The 22,105-nt window shown below is 44.5% G+C and overlaps 1 protein-coding gene across 4 annotated transcripts in view; it reads left to right on the top strand.

Moving 5' to 3' along the window:
• brsk2a (BR serine/threonine kinase 2a) overlaps positions 1–22,105 on the top strand; it is a 545,611-nt gene that overhangs the window by 370,450 nt on the left and 153,056 nt on the right. For all 4 annotated transcript variants that reach the window (XM_046358089.1, XM_046358080.1, XM_046358106.1 and 1 more), the window contains exon 4: positions 13,818–13,958. In XM_046358089.1, coding sequence (XP_046214045.1) covers positions 13,818–13,958 — 141 coding nt within the window. The remainder of the gene's footprint in view (positions 1–13,817; positions 13,959–22,105) is intronic.

Raw genomic sequence — 22,105 nt, 5'->3', positions numbered from 1 at the left:
CGAGTGCTGAAGCATGTAGTGCGTAAAAATAATCTGTCCTCGGTTGCAACACTCAGTACTAACTTCCAAACTGCCACTGGAAGCAATGTCAGCACAATAACTGTTTGTTGGAAGTTTTATGAAATGGGTTTCCATGGCCGAGTAGCCTCACACAAGCCTAAGATCACTATGCGCAATGCCAAGTGCCAGCTTGAGTGGTGTAAAGCTTGACACCATTGGACTCTGGAGCAGTGGAAACGTCTTCTCTGGAGTGATGAATCACACTTCACCATCTGGCAGCACAACGGACAAATGATGCCAGGAGAACGCTACCTGCCTAAATGGGTAGTGCCAACTGTAAAGTGTTGTGGTTCAGCCTTGGTCCCTTAGTTCCAGGGAAGGGAAATCTTAACACTACAGCATACAATGACATTCTAGACGATTCAATGCTTCCAACTTTGTGGCAACAGTTTGGGGAAGGCCCTTTCCCTGTTTCAGTATGACAAATACACTTCTGTTGTTTTCAATCAAGATCTCAGCGATTACTGCCTCATTGCCTGCATCCGTAATGGGTCTGCGACCAAACGACCACCCCTCATCACTGTCAAACGCTCCCTGAAACACTTCTGCGAGCAGGCCTTTCTAATCGACCTGGCCGGGGTATTCTGGAATGACATTGACCTCATCCGGTCAGTGGATGATGCCTGGCTATTCTTTAAAAGTGCCTTCCTCGCCATCTTAAATAAGCATGCCTCTCTCAAAAAATGTAGAACTAGGAATAGATATAGTCCTTGGTTCACGCCAGACCTTTCTGCCCTTGACCAGCACAAAAACATCCTGTGGCATTCTGAATTAGCATCGAATAGCCCCCGTGATATGCAACTTTTCAGGGAAGTTAGGAACAAATATACACAGGCAGTTAGAAAGGCTAAGGCAAGCTTTTTCAAACGCATCCTGTAGTACTAACTCAAAAAAAGTTATGGGAAACTGTAAAGTCCATGGAGAATAAGAGCACCTCCTCCCAGCTTCCCACTGGTCTGAGGCTAGGGAACACTGTCCCCACCGATAAATCCACTAAAATTGAGAATTTCAATAAGCATTTCTCTACGGCTGGCCATGCTTTCCACATAGCTACCCCTACCCCGGTCAACGGCCCGGCACCCCCCCAAAAAACTTGCCAAAGACCCGACCATTTCTCCTTTACCCAAATCCAGATAGCTGATGTTCTGAAAGAGCTGCAAAATCTGGACCCCTACAAATAAGATGGGCTAGACAATCTGGACCCTCTCTTTCTAAAAATTATCTGCCAAAATTGTTGCAACCCCTATTACTAGCCTGTTCAACCTCTCTTTTAGTATCGTCTGAGATTCCCAAAGATTGGAAAGCTGCCGCGGTCATCCCCCTCTTCAAAGGGGGTGACACTCTAGACCCAAACTGCTACAGACCTATATTTATCCTACCCTGTCTTTCTAAGGTCTTCGAAAGCCAAGTTAACAAACAGATTACTGATCCTTTTGAATCCCACCATACCTTCTCCACTATGCAATCTGGTTTCAGAGCTGGTCATGGGTGCACCTTAGCCACGCTCAAGGTTCTAAATGACATCATAACCGCCATCGACAAGAGACATTACTGTGCAGCTGTATTCATCGACCTGGCCAAGGCTTTCGACTCTGTCAATCACAACATTCTTATTGGCAGACTCGACAGACTTGGTTTCTCAAATGATTGCCTTGCCTGGTTTACCAACTACTTCTCTGATAGAGTTCAGTGTGTCAAATCGGAGTGACTGTTGTCCGTACCTCTGACAGTCTCTATGGGTGTGCCACAGGGTTGAATTCTCGGACCGACTCTCTTTTCTGTATACATCAATGATGGTTCTCTTGCTGCTGGTGATTCTCTGATCCACCTCTACGCAGACGACACTATTCTGTGTCATGTTTGTCATTTATTATCATGTCTTGTCCCTGTGCTCCCCATTCTATTCGTTTCCCTCTGCTGGTCTTATTTGGTTCTTTCCCTCCTTCTATCCCTCTCTCTCCCCCTCCCTCTCTCACTCTCTCGCTCTCTCTTCTCTCTATCGTTCCGTTCCTGCTCCCAGCTGTTCCTATTCCCCTAATCATCATTTAGTCTTCCCACACCTGTTCCCGATCCTTTCCCCCTGATTAGAGTCCCTATTTATTCCTTTGTGTTCCGTTCCTGTCCCGTCGGTTCCTTGTTTAGTATTCACCATGCTGTGATTGCGTTTCGCCCTGTCCTGTCGTGTTTTTGCTGTGATTGTGTATCGCCCTGTCCTGTCGTGTTTTTTTGCCTTCATCAGATGCTGCGTGTGAGCAGGTGTCTCTGTCAACTACGGCCTGCGCCTACCCGAAGCGACCTGCAGTCTGTGGCCGCTTCTCCAGTTATTCCCCTCTACAGACTAGAGGATTTCTGTTATTCCCTGTTTGGACTTAAATAAACTCTGTTTCTGTTAAGTCGCTTTTGGGTCCTCTTTCACCTGCATGACAGAAGGAACCTACCAAGGAATGGACCCAGCGACTTCAGACGCTCGTTACACTGCCGTCGAGATCCAAGGAGCCATGCTCGGCAGACACGAGCAGGAATTGTCTGCTGCTCGCCATGCCGTGGAGAACCTGGCCGCTCAGGTTTCCGACCTCTCTGGACAGTTCCAGAGTCTACGTCTCGTGCCACCTGTTACTTCCTGGCCTGCCGAGCCTCCAGAACCTAGGGTTAATAACCCACCTTGCTACTCCGGGCAGCCCACTGAGTGCCGCTCCTTTCTCACGCAGTGTGAGATTGTGTTCTCTCTCCAACCCAACACATACTCTAGAGAGAGAGCTCGGGTTGCTTACGTCATTTCACTCCTTACTGGCCGGGCTCGAGAATGGGGCACAGCTATCTGGGAGGCAAGGGCTGATTGCTCTAACAAGTTCCAGAACTTTAAAGAGGAGATGATTCGGGTTTTTGACCGTTCAGTTTTTGGTAGGGAGGCTTCTAGGGCCCTGGCTTCCTTACGCCAAGGTGAACGGTCCATAACGGATTATTCTATTGAGTTTCGCACTCTTGCTGCCTCTAGTGAGTGGAACGAGCCGGCGCTGCTCGCTCGTTTTCTGGAGGGACTCCACGCAGTGGTTAAGGATGAGATTTTCTCCCGGGAGGTTCCTTCAGATGTGGACTCTTTGATTGCTCTCGCCATCCGCATAGAACGACGGGTAGATCTTCGTCACCGGGCTCGTGGAAGAGAGCTCGCATCAACGGTGTTTCCCTGCTCCGCATCGCAACCATCTCCCTCCTCTGGCTCAGAGTCTGAGCCCATGCAGCTGGGAGGGATTCGCATCTCGACTAAGGAGAGGGAATGGAGGATCACCAACCGCCTGTGCCTCTATTGCGGAGTTGCTGGACATTTTGTTAATTCATGTCCAGTAAAAGCCAGAGCTCATCTGTAAGCGGAGGGCTACAGGTGAGCGCAACTACTCAAGTCTCTCCATCAAAATCCTGTACTACTTTGTCGGTCCATCTACGCTGGACCGGTTCGGGTGCTACATGTAGTGCCTTGATAGACTCTGGGGCTGAGGGTTGTTTCATGGACGAAGCATGGGTTCGGAAACATGACATTCCTTTCAGAGAGTTAGATAAGCCTACGCCCATGTTCGCCTTAGATGGTAGTCATCTTCCCAGTATCAGATTTGAGACACTACCTTTAACCCTCACAGTATCTGGTAACCACAGTGAGACTATTTCTTTTTTGATTTTTCGTTCACCGTTTACACCTGTTGTTTTGGGTCATCCCTGGCTAGTATGTCATAATCCTTCTATTAATTGGTCTAGTAATTCTATCCTATCCTGGAACGTTTCTTGTCATGTGAAGTGTTTAATGTCTGCCATCCCTCCCGTTTCTTCTGTCCCTACTTCTCAGGAGGAACCTGGCGATTTGACAGGAGTGCCGGAGGAATATCATGATCTGCGCACGGTCTTCAGTCGGTCCCGAGCCAACTCCCTTCCCCCTCACCGGTCGTATGATTGTAGTATTGATCTCCTTCCGGGGACCACTCCTCCTCGAGGTAGACTATACTCTCTGTCGGCTCCCGAACGTAAGGCTCTCGAGGATTATTTGTCTGTGTCTCTTGACGCCGGTACCATAGTGCCTTCTTCTTCTCCGGCCGGGGCGGGGTTCTTTTTGTTAAGAAGAAGGACGGTACTCTGCGCCCCTGCGTGGATTATCGAGGGCTGAATGACATAACGGTTAAGAATCGTTATCCGCTTCCCCCTTATGTCATCAGCCTTCGAGATTCTGCAGGGAGCCAGGTGCTTTACTAAGTTGGACCTTCGTAACGCTTACCATCTCGTGCGCATCAGAGAGGGGGACGAGTGGAAAACGGCGTTTAACACTCCGTTAGGGCATTTTGAGTACCGGGTTCTGCCGTTCGGTCTCGCCAATGCGCCAGCTGTTTTTCAGGCATTAGTTAATGATGTTCTGAGAGACATGCTGAACATTTTTGTTTTTGTCTATCTTGACGATATCCTGATTTTTTCTCCGTCACTCGAGATTCATGTTCAGCACGTTCGACGTGTTCTACAGCGCCTTTTAGAGAATTGTCTCTACGTAAAGGCTGAGAAGTGCTCTTTTCATGTCTCCTCCGTTACTTTTCTCGGTTCCGTTATTTCCGCTGAAGGCATTCAGATGGATTCCGCTAAGGTCCAAGCTGTCAGTGATTGGCCCGTTCCAAGGTCACGTGTCGAGTTGCAGCGCTTTTTAGGTTTCGCTAATTTCTATCGGCGTTTCATTCGTAATTTCGGTCAAGTTGCTGCCCCTCTCACAGCTCTTACTTCTGTCAAGACGTGTTTTAAGTGGTCCGGTTCCGCCCAGGGAGCTTTTGATCTTCTAAAAGAACGTTTTACGTCCGCTCCTATCCTCGTTACTCCTGACGTCACTAGACAATTCATTGTCGAGGTTGACGCTTCAGAGGTAGGCGTGGGAGCCATTCTATCCCAGCGCTTCCAGTCTGACGATAAGGTTCATCCTTGCGCTTATTTTTCTCATCGCCTGTCGCCATCTGAGCGCAACTATGATGTGGGTAACCGTGAACTGCTCGCCATCCGCTTAGCCCTAGGCGAATGGCGACAGTGGTTGGAGGGGGCGACCGTTCCTTTTGTCGTTTGGACAGACCATAAGAACCTTGAGTACATCCGTTCTGCCAAACGACTTAATGCCCGTCAAGCTCGTTGGGCGTTGTTTTTCGCTCGTTTCGAGTTTGTGATTTCTTACCGTCCGGGTAGCAAGAACACCAAGCCTGATGCCTTATCCCGTCTGTTTAGTTCTTCTGTGGCTTCTACTGATCCCGAGGGGATTCTTCCTTATGGGCGTGTTGTCGGGTTAACAGTCTGGGGAATTGAAAGACAGGTTAAGCAAGCACTCACGCACACTGCGTCGCCGCGCGCTTGTCCTAGTAACCTCCTTTTCGTTCCTGTTTCCACTCGTCTGGCTGTTCTTCAGTGGGCTCACTCTGCCAAGTTAGCTGGTCATCCCGGTGTTCGAGGCACTCTTGCGTCTATTCGCCAGCGCTTTTGGTGGCCGACTCAGGAGCGTGACACGCGCCGTTTCGTGGCTGCTTGTTCGGACTGCGCGCAGACTAAGTCGGGTAACTCTCCTCCTGCCGGTCGTCTCAGACCGCTCCCCATTCCTTCTCGACCATGGTCTCACATTGCCTTAGACTTCATTACCGGTCTGCCTTTGTCTGCGGGGAAGACTGTGATTCTGACGGTTGTCGATAGGTTCTCTAAGGCGGCACATTTCATTCCCCTCGCTAAACTTCCTTCCGCTAAGGAGACGGCACAAATCATTATTAAGAATGTATTCAGAATTCATGGCCTCCCGTTAGACGCCGTTTCAGACAGAGGCCCGCAATTCACGTCACAGTTTTGGAGGGAGTTCTGTCGTTTGATTGGTGCGTCCGTCAGTCTCTCTTCCGGGTTTCATCCCCAGTCTAACGGTCAAGCAGAGAGGGCCAATCAGACGATTGGTCGCATACTACGCAGCCTTTCTTTCAGAAACCCTGCGTCTTGGGCAGAACAGCTCCCTGGGCAGAATACGCTCACAATTCGCTTCCTTCGTCTGCTACCGGGTTATCTCCGTTTCAGAGTAGTCTGGGTTACCAGCCTCCTCTGTTCTCATCCCAGCTTGCCGAGTCCAGCGTTCCCTCCGCTCAAGCGTTTGTCCAACGTTGTGAGCGCACCTGGAGGAGGGTGAGGTCTGCACTTTGCCGTTACAGGGCACAGACGGTGAGAGCCGCCAATAAACGCAGGATTAAGAGTCCAAGGTATTGTTGCGGCCAGAGAGTGTGGCTTTCCACTCGCAACCTTCCTCTTACGACAGCTTCTCGTAAGTTGACTCCGCGGTTCATTGGTCCGTTCCGTGTCTCCCAGGTCGTCAATCCTGTCGCTGTGCGACTGCTTCTTCCGCGACATCTTCGTCGCGTCCATCCTGTCTTCCATGTCTCCTGTGTTAAGCCCTTTCTTCGCACCCCCGTTCGTCTTCCCTCCCCCTCCCGTCCTTGTCGAGAGCGCACCTATTTACAAGGTACATAAGATCATGGACATGCGTTCTCGGGGACGGGGTCACCAATACTTAGTGGATTGGGAGGGTTACGGTCCTGAGGAGAGGAGTTGGGTTCCGTCTCGGGACGTGCTGGACCGTTCACTCATCGATGATTTCCTCCGTTGCCGCCAGGATTCCTCCTCGAGTGCGCCAGGAGGCGCTCGGTGAGTGGGGGGTACTGTCATGTTTGTCATTTATTATCATGTCTTGTCCCTGTGCTCCCCATTCTATTCGTTTCCCTCTGCTGGTCTTATTTGGTTCTTTCCCTCCTTCTATCCCTCTCTCTCCCCCTCCCTCTCTCACTCTCTCGCTCTCTCTTCTCTCTATCGTTCCGTTCCTGCTCCCAGCTGTTCCTATTCCCCTAATCATCATTTAGTCTTCCCACACCTGTTCCCGATCCTTTCCCCTGATTAGAGTCCCTATTTATTCCTTTGTGTTCCGTTCCTGTCCCGTCGGTTCCTTGTTTAGTATTCACCATGCTGTGATTGCGTTTCGCCCTGTCCTGTCGTGTTTTTGCTGTGATTGTGTATCGCCCTGTCCTGTCGTGTTTTTTGCCTTCATCAGATGCTGCGTGTGAGCAGGTGTCTCTGTCAACTACGGCCTGCGCCTACCCGAAGCGACCTGCAGTCTGTGGCCGCTTCTCCAGTTATTCCCCTCTACAGACTAGAGGATTTCTGTTATTCCCTGTTTGGACTTAAATAAACTCTGTTTCTGTTAAGTCGCTTTTGGGTCCTCTTTCACCTGCATGACAATTCTGTATATTTAATAATAATAATAATAATAAAAATAATAATAATAATATTACTTCTGGCCCTCCTTGTTAACTAACCTCCAGACGAGCTTCAATGCCATACAACTCTCCTTCCATGGCTTCCAACTGCTCTTAAATGCAAGTAAAACTAAATGCATGCTTTTCAATCGATCACTGCCCGCACCTGCTCGCCCGTCCAGCATCACTACTCTGGACGGCTCTGACTTAGAATACGTGGACAACTACAAATACCTAGGTGTCTGGTTAGACTGTAAACTCTCCTTCCAGACTCACATTAAGCATCTCCAATCCAAAATTAAATCTAGAAATCGGCTTCCTATATCGCAACAAAGCATCCTTCACGCATGCTGCCAAACATACCCTCGTAAAACTGACCATCCTACCTATCCTCGACTTCGGTGATGTCATCTATAAAATAGCCTCCAACACTCTACTCAACAAACTGGATGCAGTCTATCACAGTGCCATGCGTTTTGTCACCAAAGCCCCATACACTACCCACCATTGCGACCTGTACGCTCTCGTTGGTTGGCCCTCGCTTCATACTCGTCGCCAAACCCACTGGCTACAGGTTATCTACAAGTCTCTGCTAGGTAAAGCCCTGCCTTATCTCAGCTCACTGGTCACCATAGCAGCACCCACTCGTAGCACACCCTCCAGCAGGTATATCTCACTGGTCACCCCCAATGCCAATTCCTCCTTTGCTCGACTTTCCTTCCAGTTCTCTGCTGCCCATGACTGGAACGAATTGCAAAAATCTCTGAAGCTGGAGACTCACATCTCCCTCACTAGCTTTAAGCACCAGCTGTCAGAGCAGTTTACAGATCACTGCACCTGTACATAGCCTATCTGTTAAACATCCCATCTATCTACCTACATCATCCCCATAGTGGTATTTATTTATTTATTTTGCTCCTTTGCACCCCAGTATCTCTACCTGCACATTTATCTTCTGCCGATCTAACATTCCAGTGTTTAATTGCTATATTGTAATTATTTCGCCACCATGGCCTATTTATTTCCTAAACTTACCTCATTTGCACTCACTGTATATAGACTTTTTGTTTTCTTTTGTTCTACTGTATTATTGACTGTATGTTTTGTTTATTCCATGTGTAACTCTGTGTTGTTGTATATGTCGAATTGCTACGCTTTATCTTGGCCAGGTCGCAGTTGCAAATGAGAACTTGCCTACCTGATTAAATAAAGGTTAAATAAAATAAATAAATAAATAAATAAAATGCCCTCATGTACAAAGCGATGTCCATACAGAATTATTTTTTTCGCGATCGGTGTGGAAGAACTTGACTGGCCTGCACAGAGCCGTCACCTCAACTCCATTGAATACCTTTGGGATTAATTGGAACGCTGACTGCTAGCCAGGCTGAATTGCCCAACATCAGTGACAGACCTCACTAATGCTCTTGTGTGTATGGCACCCTTTTAGGCACAAATTAGGCACATTGGGCAGTCTAGATACAAAATGTTAAACAGAAATGCAATGGTTCATTGGATCAGTCTAAAACTTTGCACATACACTGCTGCCATCTATTTGCCTAAATCTAAATTGCAACTGGGCTGGAATAATATGGTATGGCCTTTCTCTTGTATTTCAAAGATGATGGTACAAAACAATACAAAATAACAGTTGTTTTTTTCTTTATATTTTCTTTTATCAGATCTAATGTGTTCTATTCTCCTACATTCCTTTCACATTTCCACAAACTTCAAAGTTTTTCCTTTCAAATGGCACCAATAATATGCATATCCTTGCTTCAGGGCCTGGGCTACAGGCAGTTAGATTTGGGTATGTCATTTTTGGCGAAAATTGAAAAAAAGGGGGCGGATCCATAGTTATTGTCACGCCTTGGTTATAGTGTTTTGTGTTTCGTTATATATTTGGTCTGGGTCATGGTGTGACATGGGTTTATTTTGGGGTATTTCGTATTGGGGTTTTGTAGTTATTGGGATTGCGGCTGAGTAGGGGTGTTGCATAGGCTTGGCTGCCTGAGGCGGTTCTCAATCAGAGTCAGGTGATTCTCGTTGTCTCTGATTGGGAACCGTATTTAGGTAGCCTGGGTTTCACTTTGTATTTCGTGGGTGAATGTTCCTGTCTCTGTGTAGTGTTCACCAGATAGGCTGTAATTAGGTTTCACATTCCGTTTGTTGTTTTGTATTTGATTAAGTTATTTCATGTATCGCGATTCCTTCATTAAAGACATGAGTAACCACCACGCTGCATTTCGGTCCGACTCTCTTTCGACAAACGAAGAACGACGTTACAGTTATGCAACACCCAACTCCCCTGTTTGTAAAAGTATTTTCCTCCTTACACTCAATAACTGGTTAGCCACCTTTAGCTGCAATGACTGAAACCATATGCTTCCTGTAGTTGCTGATCAGTCTCTCACATCGCTGTGGAAGAATTTTGGCGCAGTCTTTTTTATCCATTATTACTTAAATTTAACTAGGCAAGTCAGTTAAGAACAAATTCGTATCTATAATGACAGCCTACCCTGGCCAATTGTGCACAGCCCTATGGGACTCCCAATCCCAGCCAGATGTGATGAAGTCTGGATTCAAACCAGGGACTGCAGTGATGCCTCTTGCACTGAGATGCAGTGCCTTTAAACGCTATGCCACTCGAGAGCCCAAGTCTTGCGGAACTGCTTTAACTCACGACATTTGTGGGTTTTCAACTCCTCATTTCAAGTCCTGCCAAACATCTCAATTGGGATTAGGTTTGGGACTTCCAAAACCTCAAATTTGTTTCTTTTGAACCATTTTCATGTAGACTTTATTGTGTGTTTTGGATCATTGTCTTACTGCATGACCCAGCTGCGCTTCAGCTTCAGCTTCAGCTCACAGACGGATGACCTGACATTCTCCTGAATAAGTCAAAGAAAAAAAAGAAAAATTAGAATAAGAATTTAATAAATAATAACAAATAAAAATAACAAATAATTGAAGAGCAGCAATAAAATAACAATAGCGAGGCTATGTACACTATGTATAAATAATAACAGAGAGTAGCAGCAGATTAAAAGACCGAGGGGGGGGCAATGCAAGTAGTCTGGGTAGCCATTTGATTAGATGTTCAGGAGTCTTATGGCTTGGTAGAAGAAGCTGTTTAGAAGCCTCTTGGACCTAGACTTTGCATTCTAGTACCACTTGCCGTGCAGTAGCAAAGAGAACAGTCTATGACTAGGGTGGCTGGAGAATACAATTTTTAGGGCCGCCTGGTATAGAGGTCCTGGATAACAGGGAGCTTGGCCCCAGTGATGTACTGGGCCATACCGATTACCCTCTGTAGTGCCTTGTGGTTGAAGGTCGAGCATACCAGGCAGTGATGCTCTCGATGGTGCAACTCTAGAAACTCTTGAGGATCCATGCCAAATCTTTTTAGTCTCATGAGGGGGAATAGATTTTGTCGTGCCCTCTTCACGAATGTCTTGGTGTGCTTGGACCATGTTAGTTTGTTGGTGATGTGGACACCAAGGAACTTGAAGCTCTCAACCTGCTCCACTACAGCCCCGTCATTGAGATTGGGGGTGTGCTCAGTCCTCTTTTTACTGTAGTCCACAATAATCTAATTTTGTCTTGTTCACATTGAGGGAGAGGTTGTTGTCCTGGCACCACATGGCCAGGTGTCTGACCTCCTCCATATAGGCTGTCTCGTTGTTGTTGGTGATCAGGCCTACCACTGTTATGTCATCGGCAAATTTAATGATGGTGTTGGAGTCGTGCCTGGCCATGTAGTCATGAGTGAACAGGGAGTACAAGAGGGGCCTGAGCACGCACCCCTGTAGGGCCACTGTGCTGAGGATCAGTGTGGCGGATGTGTTATTACCTATCCTTACCACCTGGGGCGGCCCGTCAGGAAGTCCAGGATCCAGTTGCAGAGGGAGGTGTTTAGTCCCAGGGTCCTTAGCTTATTGATGAGCTTTGAGGGCACTATGGTGTTGAATGCTGTAGTCAATGAATAGCATTCTCACATACAGAGCTGTAAAAAAGTATTTAGTCAGCCACCAATTGTTCAAGTTCTCCCACTTAAAAAGATGAGAGAGGCCTGTAATTTTCATCATGGGTACACTTCAAATATGACAGACAAAATTAGAAAAAAAATCCAGAAAATCACACTGTAGGATTTTTTATGAATTTATTTGCAAATGATGGTGGAAAATAAGTATTTGGTCACCTACAAACAAGCAAGATATCTGGCACTCACAGACCTGTAACTTCTTCTTTAAGAGGCTCCTCTGTCCTCCACTCGTTACCTGTATTAATGGCACCTGTTTGAACTTGTTATTAGTATAAAATACACCTGTCCACAACCTCAAACAGTCACACTCCAAACTTCACCATGGCCAAGACAAAAGAGCTGTCAAAGGACACCAGAAACAAAATTTTAGACCTGCACCAGGCTGGGAAGACTGAATCTGCAATAGGTTTGAAGAAGCTTGGTTTGAAGAAATCAACTGTGGGAGCAATTATTAGGAAATGGAAGATATACAAAACTACTGATAATCTCCCTCGATCTGGGGCTCCACGCAAGATCTCACCCTGTGGGTTCAAAATGATCACAAGAACGGTGAGCAATAATCCCAGAACCACATGGGGAGACCTAGTGAATGACCTGCAGAGAGCTGGTAACAAAGCCTACCATCAGTAACACACTACACCGCCAAGGACTCAAATCCTGCAGTGCCAGATGTGTCCCCCTGCTTAAGCCAGTACATGTCCAGGCCCGTCTGAAGTTTGCTAGAGAGAATTTGGATGATCCAGAATAAGATTGGGAGAATGTCATATGGTCAGATGAAACCAAAATATAACTTTTTGGTAAAAACTCAACTTGTCGTGTTTGGAGGACAAAGAATGCTGAGTTGCATCCAAAGAACACCATACCAACTGTGAAGCATGGGGGAGGAAACATCATGCTTTGGGGCTGTTTTTCTGCAAAAGGACCAGGACGACTGATGCGTGTAAAGGAAAGAATGACTGGGGCCATGTATCGTGAGATGTTGAGTGAAAACCTCCTTCCATCAGCAAGGGCATTGAAGATGAAACGTGGCTGGGTCTTTCAGCATGACAATGATCCCAAACACACCACCCGGGCAACAAAGTTGTGGCTTCGTAAGAAGCTTGTCAAGGTCCTGGAGTGGCCTAGCCAGTCTCCAGATCTCAACCCCATAGAAAATCTTTGCAGGGAGTTGAAAGTCCGTGTTGCCCTGCAACAGCCCCAAAACATCACTGCTCTAGAGGAGATCTGCATGGAGGAATGGGCCAAAATACCAGCAACAGTGTGTGAAAACCTTGTGAAGACTTACAGAACACGTCTGACCTCTGTCATTGCCAACAAAGGGTATATAACAAAGTATTGAGATAAACTTTTGTTATTGACCAAATACTTATTTTCCACCATAATTTGCAAAAATTCATAAAAAATCCTACAATGTGATTTTATGGATTGTTTGCTCTCATTTTGGCTGGCATAGTTGAAGTTACCTATGATGAAAATTATAGGCCTCTCTCGTCTTTTTAAGTGGGAGAACTTGCACAATGGTGGCTGACTAAATACTTTTTGCCCCACCGTAGGTGTTCTTTTTGTCCAGGTGGGAAAGGGCAGTGTGGAGTGCAATAGAGACTGCATCATCTGTGGATCTGTTGGGGCGATATGCAAATGGGTGTGGGTGTAGGTTTTCTGGGATACTGGTGTTGATGTGACCCATGACCAGCCTTTCGAAGCACTTCATGGCTACAGACGTGAGTGCTACGGGTCGGTAGTCATTTAGGCAGGGTACCTTAGTGTTCTTTGGCACAGGGACTATGGTGGTCTGCTTGAAACATGTTGGTATTTCCAACTCAGACAGGGAGAGGTTGTAAATGTCAGTGAAGACAGTTGCTAGTTAGTCAGCGCATGCTCGGAGTACATGTTCTGGTAATCCTTCTGGCACTGCGACCTTGTGAATGTTGATGAGTTTAAAGGTCTTACTCACATCGCGTGCGAAGAGCGTGATCACACAGTTGTCTGGAACAGCTGATGCTCTCATGCATGTGTCAGTGTTACTTGCCTCGAAGCGAGTATAGAAGTCATTTTGCTCATCTAGTAGGCTCATGTCACTGGGCAGCTCTTGGCTGGGCTTCCCTTTGTAGTCTAATGGTTTGCTAGCCCTGCCACGTCACAGATGCCTGATGAAGACCTAAGGGTGGAAACGTTGTAAATAAATATCTTCTGGGAGGATGAGCAGCACTGTGTGGCGTTTTCCTTTCAGTTTTCTTTGAAAAGTGTCCCAGAGGAAAACATTTATCCTTTGGATGTCTCTAAAGTGTGATGTTTAAAAAAGCCCCCACTTCTTAATTCACTCTCTCTTCTTAATTTCTTACTTTCTTTCCTTCTTTCTTCCCTCTTACTTTTTCAGTCTCACTTATTTAATTCATCTTGCTAATTTCTCTGTCCCCCCCACCTCCCAGGTATCTGGTGTTAGAGCACGTCTCAGGGGGAGAGCTCTTTGACTACCTGGTAAAGAAGGGACGGTTAACACCCAAGGAGGCCAGGAAGTTCTTCAGACAGATCATCTCTGCACTGGACTTCTGCCATAGTCACTCCATATGGTAAGCACTTTCTATATTCATATTATCCTTAATACTTACTGAGAACCCTTTTGGTTCCAGGTAGAACCCTTTTGGGTTCCATTTAGGATCCTTTCCACAGAGGGCTCTACATGGGACCCAAAATGGTTCTATGTGGAACTATAAAAGGTTCTCCCTTGAACCAAAAATGGTTATCCTTTGGGGACAGCAAAAAAGCATTTTCTAAGAGTGTATAGAATCAATATTTTAGTTGATTTTTCATCATTGCAGACATGATGTCGCAAAGGCCAATTGGAATGTCATAGGAAGAAGCAGTCCTTAGTCCAATGGGTGTTGTTGTTTGGTTGCTATCTGTGCTAGGGTTTGACCAGTCCGTTTCTTTTAATATCATGTCTCTTCAAATTTCTTCTTCAGTAGAAATGTACCCTAGAGAATCCTATTCCTCAAATTTGAAAGTGCTTTGGATGTCATTACACATGTAAGGTGATAAAAACTAAAAGCAGATCTAGCAAACTCAGTGGAAATCGAAGGGCTCTCCAGAGTTAGCCTGTGATCAGGTCTGGTGACTCGTATGTCTGTTATTTACCAATGAAGTAAGGTATGCAATCTTAGAAAAAATTGTTCCAAAGGGTTCTTTGAGGAGGAATAGGGTTCTACCAAGAACTGTTTTGATCTGAAGATTCCTTTTTGGAAGACAATGGTTCTTTGTAAGGCAAACGGTTCTACCTAGAACCTTTACATACATCCTAAGAACCATTTTTGGAGGAAAGGGTTCTTGAATTATTATTTGGAAGGCAAGAGCGATTCTTTAGATGGCAAGAAGGATTCTACATAGAACCATATATCATATTTCCCAGGATGCTCTATTGCAGGGTGATTTTTGTATGTACCTTGATTGGTTGATACATTTTATGCTACACAGTGATATTGTATATAGCATACATTTTTCCAATCTGTTAGTAGTTACTGAGATGGTTGTTCCAGTTTAAGTGATTGATGTAGTCACACAATTCAATTCCCCTACCTTGGCATTCATTGTGAATCCGGGTTGGGGGGATTTATTAGATATCCTAATTCTGTCTGGGTGCCAGACATTACTTTGCCAGACATAACTTTGCAAGCCAGCATAATGTGACTTGCAGGCTTGATGTGGCATGTATAAAGCAGGGGTTTTCTAACACCACTGGTTTGGGTATAACTAGGCCCTCAAAGAAAGGCTTTATGATGTATGTAATGTATTGTCATAAAGAAAACAACTTTTAAAGCTAATAAAGCGGGTGGAATCATACATAGAGGGTATTCAGACCTCTTGACTTTTTCCATATTTTGTTACGTTACAACCTTATTCTAAAATATATTAAATTGTTTTTTCCCCTCATCATCCTACACAAAACACCCCACAATGACAATGCAAAAATAGTATTTTTTGTGCAAATGTATTAAACATAAAAAACTGAAATTTCACATTTACATAAGTATTCAGACACTTAGTACTTTGTTGAATAACCTTTGGCGGCAATTACAGCCTTGAGTCTTCTTGAGTATGACGCTTCAAGCTTGGAAAACTTTTATTTGTGGAGTTTCTCCCATTTTCTCTGCAGATCCTCTCAAGCTCTGTCAGGTTGGATGGGGAGTGTCGCTATACAGCTAATTTCAGGTCTCTCCAGAAATGTTCAATCAGGTTCAAATGCGGACTCTGACTGGGCCACTCAAGGACATTCAGAGACTTGTTCCGGAACCACTCTTGCGTTGTCTTGGCTGTGTGCTTAGGGTTGTTGTCCTGTTGGAAGGTGAACCTTTGTCCCAGTCTGAGGTCCTGAGCGCTCTGGAGCAGGTTTTCATCAAGGATCCCTCTGTACTTTGTTCTGTTCATCTTTGCCTCGATCCTAACTAGTCTCCCAGTCTCTGCCGCTGAAAGACATCCCCAAAGCATGATGCTGCCATCACCATGCTTCACCTTAGGGATGGTGCCAGTTTTCCTCCAGACGTCATGCTTGGTAATTAGGCCAAAGAGTTCAATCTTGGTTTCATCAGACCAGAGAATCTTGTTTTTCATTGTCTGAGAGTGAGCAGCATACCACCCAGCATCCCACTGCTGGCTTCCTTCTGAAGGTAAGCAGGGTTGGTGCTGTTCAGTCCCTGGATGGGAGACCAGATTCTGCTGGAAGTGGTGTTGGAGGGCCAGTAGGAAGCACCCTTTCCTCTGGTCCAAAACAATATCCCAATCCCCCAGTGATTGGAGACATTGTCCTTTGTAGGGTGCAGTCTTTTGCATGGGACATTAAACGGGTGTCCTGACTCTCTGTGGTCACTAAAGATCCCATGGCACTTATCGTATGAGTATGGGTGCTAACCCTGGTGCACTGGCTAAATTCACAATCTGGCTTTCATACTATCATGGCCACTTAATCATCCCTAGCTTGCAATTGGCATATTCGTCCTCTCCCCTGTAACTATTCCCCAGGAGAATGTGTGCTCAGTCAACTTACCTGGTAAAGTAAGGGTTAAATAAATCTTTAGGTGACTTTTGACAAACTCCAAGTGGGCTGTCATGTGTGTTTTACTGAAGAGTGGATTCTATTTGGCCAATCTAACATAAAGGCCTGATTGGTAGAGTGCTGCAAAGATCGTTGTCCTTCTGGAAGGTTCTCCCTTAGGAACATAGGAACTCTGGAGCTCTGTCATAGTGACCATCAGGATCTTGGTCACCTTCCTGGCCAAGGCCCTTCTCCCCCGATTGTTCAGTTTGGCTAGGCGGCCAGCTCTAGGAAGAGTCTTGGCGGTTCCAAACTCTTGGGGACATTCAATGCTGCTGAAATATTTTGCTACCCTTCCCCAGAGCTGTGTCTCGCACAATCCTGTCTCGGAGCTCTACGGATAATTCCTTCGACCTCATTGCTTGGTTTTTGCTCTGACATGCACTGTCAACTGTGGTACCTTACATAGACAGGTGTGTGACTTTCCAAGTCTTGTCCAATCAATTGAATTTACCACAGTTGGTCTCCAATCAAGTTGTAGAATCATCTCAAGGATGTTCATTGGAAACAGGATGCACCTGAGCTCAATTTCGAGTCTCACAGCAAAGGGTCTGAATACTTATGTAAATAAGGTATTTCTGTTTTTGTTTTTTTATACATTTGCTAAAATGTCTAAAAAACTGTTTTTGCTTTGTCATTATGGGGTATTGTGTGTAGATTCATCATGAACACTGTGTGCTTATTGTGTGCTTATTTTATTAGCCATTGTTATGTTCATTTTGAGATCTTAAGGAACATCAGGTACTGCTGGAATGTCTACCAATGGCATATCCATGTTTTTGTGAGACATTACACTGGTCACTCAAAACATTTATAAAGAATTTATGAAGTAGATGAGGAAATGCAGAAACACTCAAATAATGATAAGGTTGCTAAGTAGAGTGTCGGGGGCTATATTGTAAATTACATCGCCGAAGTCAAGGGTCGGTAGGATAGTCAGTTTTACGAGAGTATGTTTGGCGGCATGAGTGAAGGAGGCTTTGTTGCAAAATAGGAAGCCGATTCTAGATTTCATTTTGGATTGGAGATGCTTAATGAGATGCTTAGAGTCTGGAAGGAGAGTTTACAGTCTAACCAGACACCTATGTATTTGTAGTTGTTCACATATTCTAGGTCAGAACCAACCAGAGTAGTGATGCTAGTTGGACGGGCGAGTGCGGGCAGCAATTGGTTGAAGAGCATACGCTTAGTTTTACTAACATTTAAAAGCAGTCAAAGCCGTCCGACCTGGGTATAGGGGCGAAATACTAATCGAACCATCTAGTAGCTGGTTCCCTCCGAAGTTTCGCTCAGGATAGCTGGCGCTCGAAGTCTTGCAGTTTTATCTGGTGAAGCGAATGATTAGAGGTCTTGGGCCGAAACGATCTCAACCTATTCTTAAACTGAAACGGGTAAGAAGCCTGGCTCGCTGGCTTGGAGCTGGGCGTGGAATGCGAGCCCAAAGGTGTGTGGGCCTCTCAGCTGAGGAATGGAAGGCTGGTACACTTCCCAAACCTGGAGAAAATGTTACAAAACATAGGAAACAAAGATGCTTTTCTCCCACAAGAATTATGTGCCCAGCTGGAGAAACTTGCATCCGAATTCAACAGGCGTTTTCAGGAGTTAAATGACATAGAGGACGTTGTTGCATTTATCTCAAACCCTTTCCTCCCCATTGAGATTGAGGAGGTGTCCGCCAAATTCCAGCAAGTATTTGCTTTACCAATCGGAGTTGACATGAAGATAATTGAATTGCAAAATTACATCGTGTTGAAAGCAAGATCAAGAGACAGTGACTTTTGGGGTCTTGTAAACACTGAAAAGTTTCCCCTCATTTCATCCTGTGCACTTAAGGTGAAGGCCTACTTTGGATCAACATATCTCTGTGAGATGGCCTTTTCACAGATTCAAATAATCAAGTCAAATTACAGGTCTTGTCTAACTAATAGACATCTCACAGACAGTGTCGGACTTGTTGTGTCAAACTATGAGCCAGACTAGAGAGCACGTGCTGATAGTGTGCAATCACAGCCATCACATTGAATGTGTGTGTGTGGGGAGGGGATCTCATCCACAGCCATCAGAGTGAGTAAGTATTGCCAGTTTGAAATCTGTTGTAGGCTATATTGTTTACAAAAGGATGTGATCTGTGTTGTATGTTGTTCAAAAATTGAAAGTGAAACAGTACTGTACATGATTGGCTTAGGCCTGTAATTGACTGATTATTGAGGTAATGAAGAACTGTGATTTGTGTCTAAATATTTTTCAACAATTGAATGATGTGACTGTTGTCATAATATTTTGAATGCTAGTTGCACTTACTTGAGTATTGTCATTTTGAAGTGTCTTGAAATATGATGTTTAAAAAGGGAAAGTGAAACAGTAGTGTACATGATTGGTTTAGGCCTGTAATTGACTGATTATTGAGGTTATATATGAATGGTGAATGAGTAATAGGCCTGTGGAAATATTGAAAAATGTAATATGATGGTTAGAAAATGTTGAATGTACTTACTTCTGATTATACTATTTGTATAATTAAATGAATACTTTGCTTGTGACTGACAAGTAACAAAATGAAGAATGTCAAAGTGGAACTACAATGTGGCCTTGTTATTTTGTCATTTTTTTGTGGTAGATTTTGGTTTACATTTGGACTTGGGATGTGATTTTAGGCTTGAAAAGGTTGGTGACCACTGACCTAAAGTTTAAAGTGCAACTGACAGCATTTTAAGTACTTTGCAGATATGAAACAAACAGACAATCATAATATCAGTAAAACATATCAAATTCCCAGTCTATGATACAAAACCAACTTTATAAGGTTTTAAAAATAGGTTATATTTGACTCAACGTTCCATGACGTACACTAATGCAATTGCTGACAAAATAGGTGGATGCAGTTCAATGCATAATTCATATATTTCACCAATATTGTAGAAAAGCCCCATGGAGTTGGTGGGATCGTCCTTCAATTCATGTCTACTTGCTCAGCTGGGCCAGGGACTCTTTAATTAGGTCAGGTGGAAATGTCAGACAGATCTCAACTCACTAAAAGGAGGAAATCGCCCAACCTGGCTGCTCTCTCTTCCTTAACTCCTTCTTATCCAGACATTCTGTGCATCCATGAATCAACTTTAATCCACCGAATCTGTTACCTTTCATCTGAACTATCTGTTGCGATAGGGAGAGAGGGCCATCAGTTATTGTTTATAGTTATTACCTCGGAGTGCAGCTTGGAGCGCACGTTTCAAACCTATTATGTAATGTAAATGGACAATGATCACGGCCATATAGATCATCACAGGCCAATTATGCCATCTATACATGGTTAATATGTAATGCAATTACATGAACATATGAAGACAAACCTGAAATGGATGAAAAATGAAAAGTCCTTATTGATTGCTGAACTGATCAATTCTGATACCAAACTGATGGAAATTATAGATTGAATAACCGATAACTGATTTAATTATTTGTATTATTATTCTCATGATTATGATGAATAGTTATGAGCTTAAATGACTCAATGACGATTCATATTGACTTCTTATTGAACTGAATTGCTGAATTACTTAATTATGTTAATAATGAGAATGATTGTTGTGATTTGACCTTCGTGATTATGAATTGAATTGGATACATGTTATTCTGTTTCCTTTGTTATGCAGCACAGACAAACTACCCAGTACATATACCACTTTGTGATTAAAGGAATTCCTGCCTCAGTCTCATCCATTCCTTTGTCACCTGACCCATGACCTCCTGTTCACCTTCACTGTCAGTCATCCTACCTGTCCAGCTACCCACACAGATTCCAACAATATTTCAAATACATTTCTTGGTAGTTGGCCTGGTACATTGTTTGCTGCCTCCATTTGGGATGGACTGTTTCAGTTTCAATGACTCAATATTCTGGACAAAAACAAAAGAATGTAACTTAGGCTGGGAATGTCAATACAATCAAACTAGTAAGGGCAATGACCACAAGTCATTGATAATGTGGCTAATAGGCTAGCATGTCTATTTATGCAGCAAGCTAGAAACACAGAGTCTAACATTAGCTAGATAGATAGATAACTAGCTAGCTAGCGGCTTGGAGTATGTCAGTTCATGCCATTGGAGGAGTGGGTGAGTAACTTTTTCCCCTCATATATTTTTTCAGTGGCTATACACAGCTAGAGCTGCATGTGGCATTTGGCTCTGGATAAGAGCGTCTGCTAAATGACTTAAATGTAAATGTAAATGGTTAGCGAGCAAGAACTTGAACGACTGTGATCCAGTTAGAATAGTTTGCAAATTCACTCTGGCTATCTACTCCGATTTTAGAGTACTCTCATCTAAGTGTGCCAGAGCGCAGAACATGTGAATTTACAGATGCGCAAAACCCACTAAATATGACCGGTGTCAGTAAACCTAGGCAAAAATAAGTAATAGTTAGTCAAGAACTCTCTAGATAACATGTAAACTGCCTAACCAGCTCTGCTACAGTGAGTAAAATGGTCAGAGTGAGCTGTTCTCTCATTTGTGTCTGGAAGTAGCTAGCTAGCAAGCTAGCCAACTTCAGACAGTTAGCTTGGTTGGGAAAAAACATGTATTGGAAGGCAAGCTGCAGAAGGACAAGGAGGCTATAATTCCCCATTGTTTATCAGTGCAATTTTGATGACCAAATAGCTAATGTTCCTTTCTTGATCTTGATCTGGCTAGCATTAGTTGATTATCTTGTTGCTGATATGTGTGACTGAGGGAGAGAGAGCCTACCTTTTCATGGTTGTTTGATCAATAGGACTTTAAAGTTGCCAAATGTAAGAGGACTTCCTTGGTGTTTAAATTCACTATATATACACAAGTATGTGGACACCCCTTCAAATGAGTGGATTTGTATCTTTCAGCTACACCCATTGCTGACAGGTGTATAAAATCGAGCACACGGCCATGCAATCTCCATAGACAAACATTGGCAGGAGAATGGCCGTACTGAAGAGTGAATTTCAACGTGCACAGTCATCGGATGCCACATTTTCCAACGAGTCAGATCGTCAAATGCCTGTCCTGCTAGATCTGCCCCGGTCAACAGTAAGTGCAGTTATTGTGAAGTGGAAGTGTCTAGGAGCAACAGCGGCTCAGCCGCGAAGTCGTAGGCCACACAAAAGCTAACAGAACGGGACCGCCGAGTGCCAAAGCGTGTTAAAATCATCTGTCCTTTGTTGCAACACTCACTCCCGAGTTCCAAACTGCTTGTAGTCAAAGAATTCCTTAATTTTGGGTCAGTCACAGTGGTAAGGTATTCTGCCACTGTGTACTCTCTGCTTAGGGCAAAATAGCATTCCAGTGTGCTCAGTTTTTTTGTAAATTCTCTCCAATGTGTCAAGTAATTATCTTTTTGTTTTCTCATGATTTGGTTGGGTCTAATTGTGTTGCTTTACTGGTGCTCTCTGGGGTGTGCTTGTGATCAGAGGACCAGCTTGCTTAGGGGGCTCTTCTCCATCTCTCTCTCAATTCAATTCAAGGGCTTTATTGGCATGGGAAACATGTGTTAACATTGCCAAAGCAAGTGAGGTAGATAATATATAAAGTGAATAGCTCTCTCTCTCGCTCTCGTGTTTGGTGCATGCTGGGAATTGTTTGAGCGAAGGAGTGCGTGTGTTG

This window comes from Oncorhynchus gorbuscha, linkage group LG01, assembly GCF_021184085.1.
Source record: "Oncorhynchus gorbuscha isolate QuinsamMale2020 ecotype Even-year linkage group LG01, OgorEven_v1.0, whole genome shotgun sequence".
NCBI classification, from domain to species: Eukaryota; Metazoa; Chordata; class Actinopteri; order Salmoniformes; family Salmonidae; genus Oncorhynchus; species Oncorhynchus gorbuscha.
The sequence above is the reverse complement of the archived record's forward strand: the minus strand, read 5'-3'. Positions and strand labels throughout refer to the sequence as shown.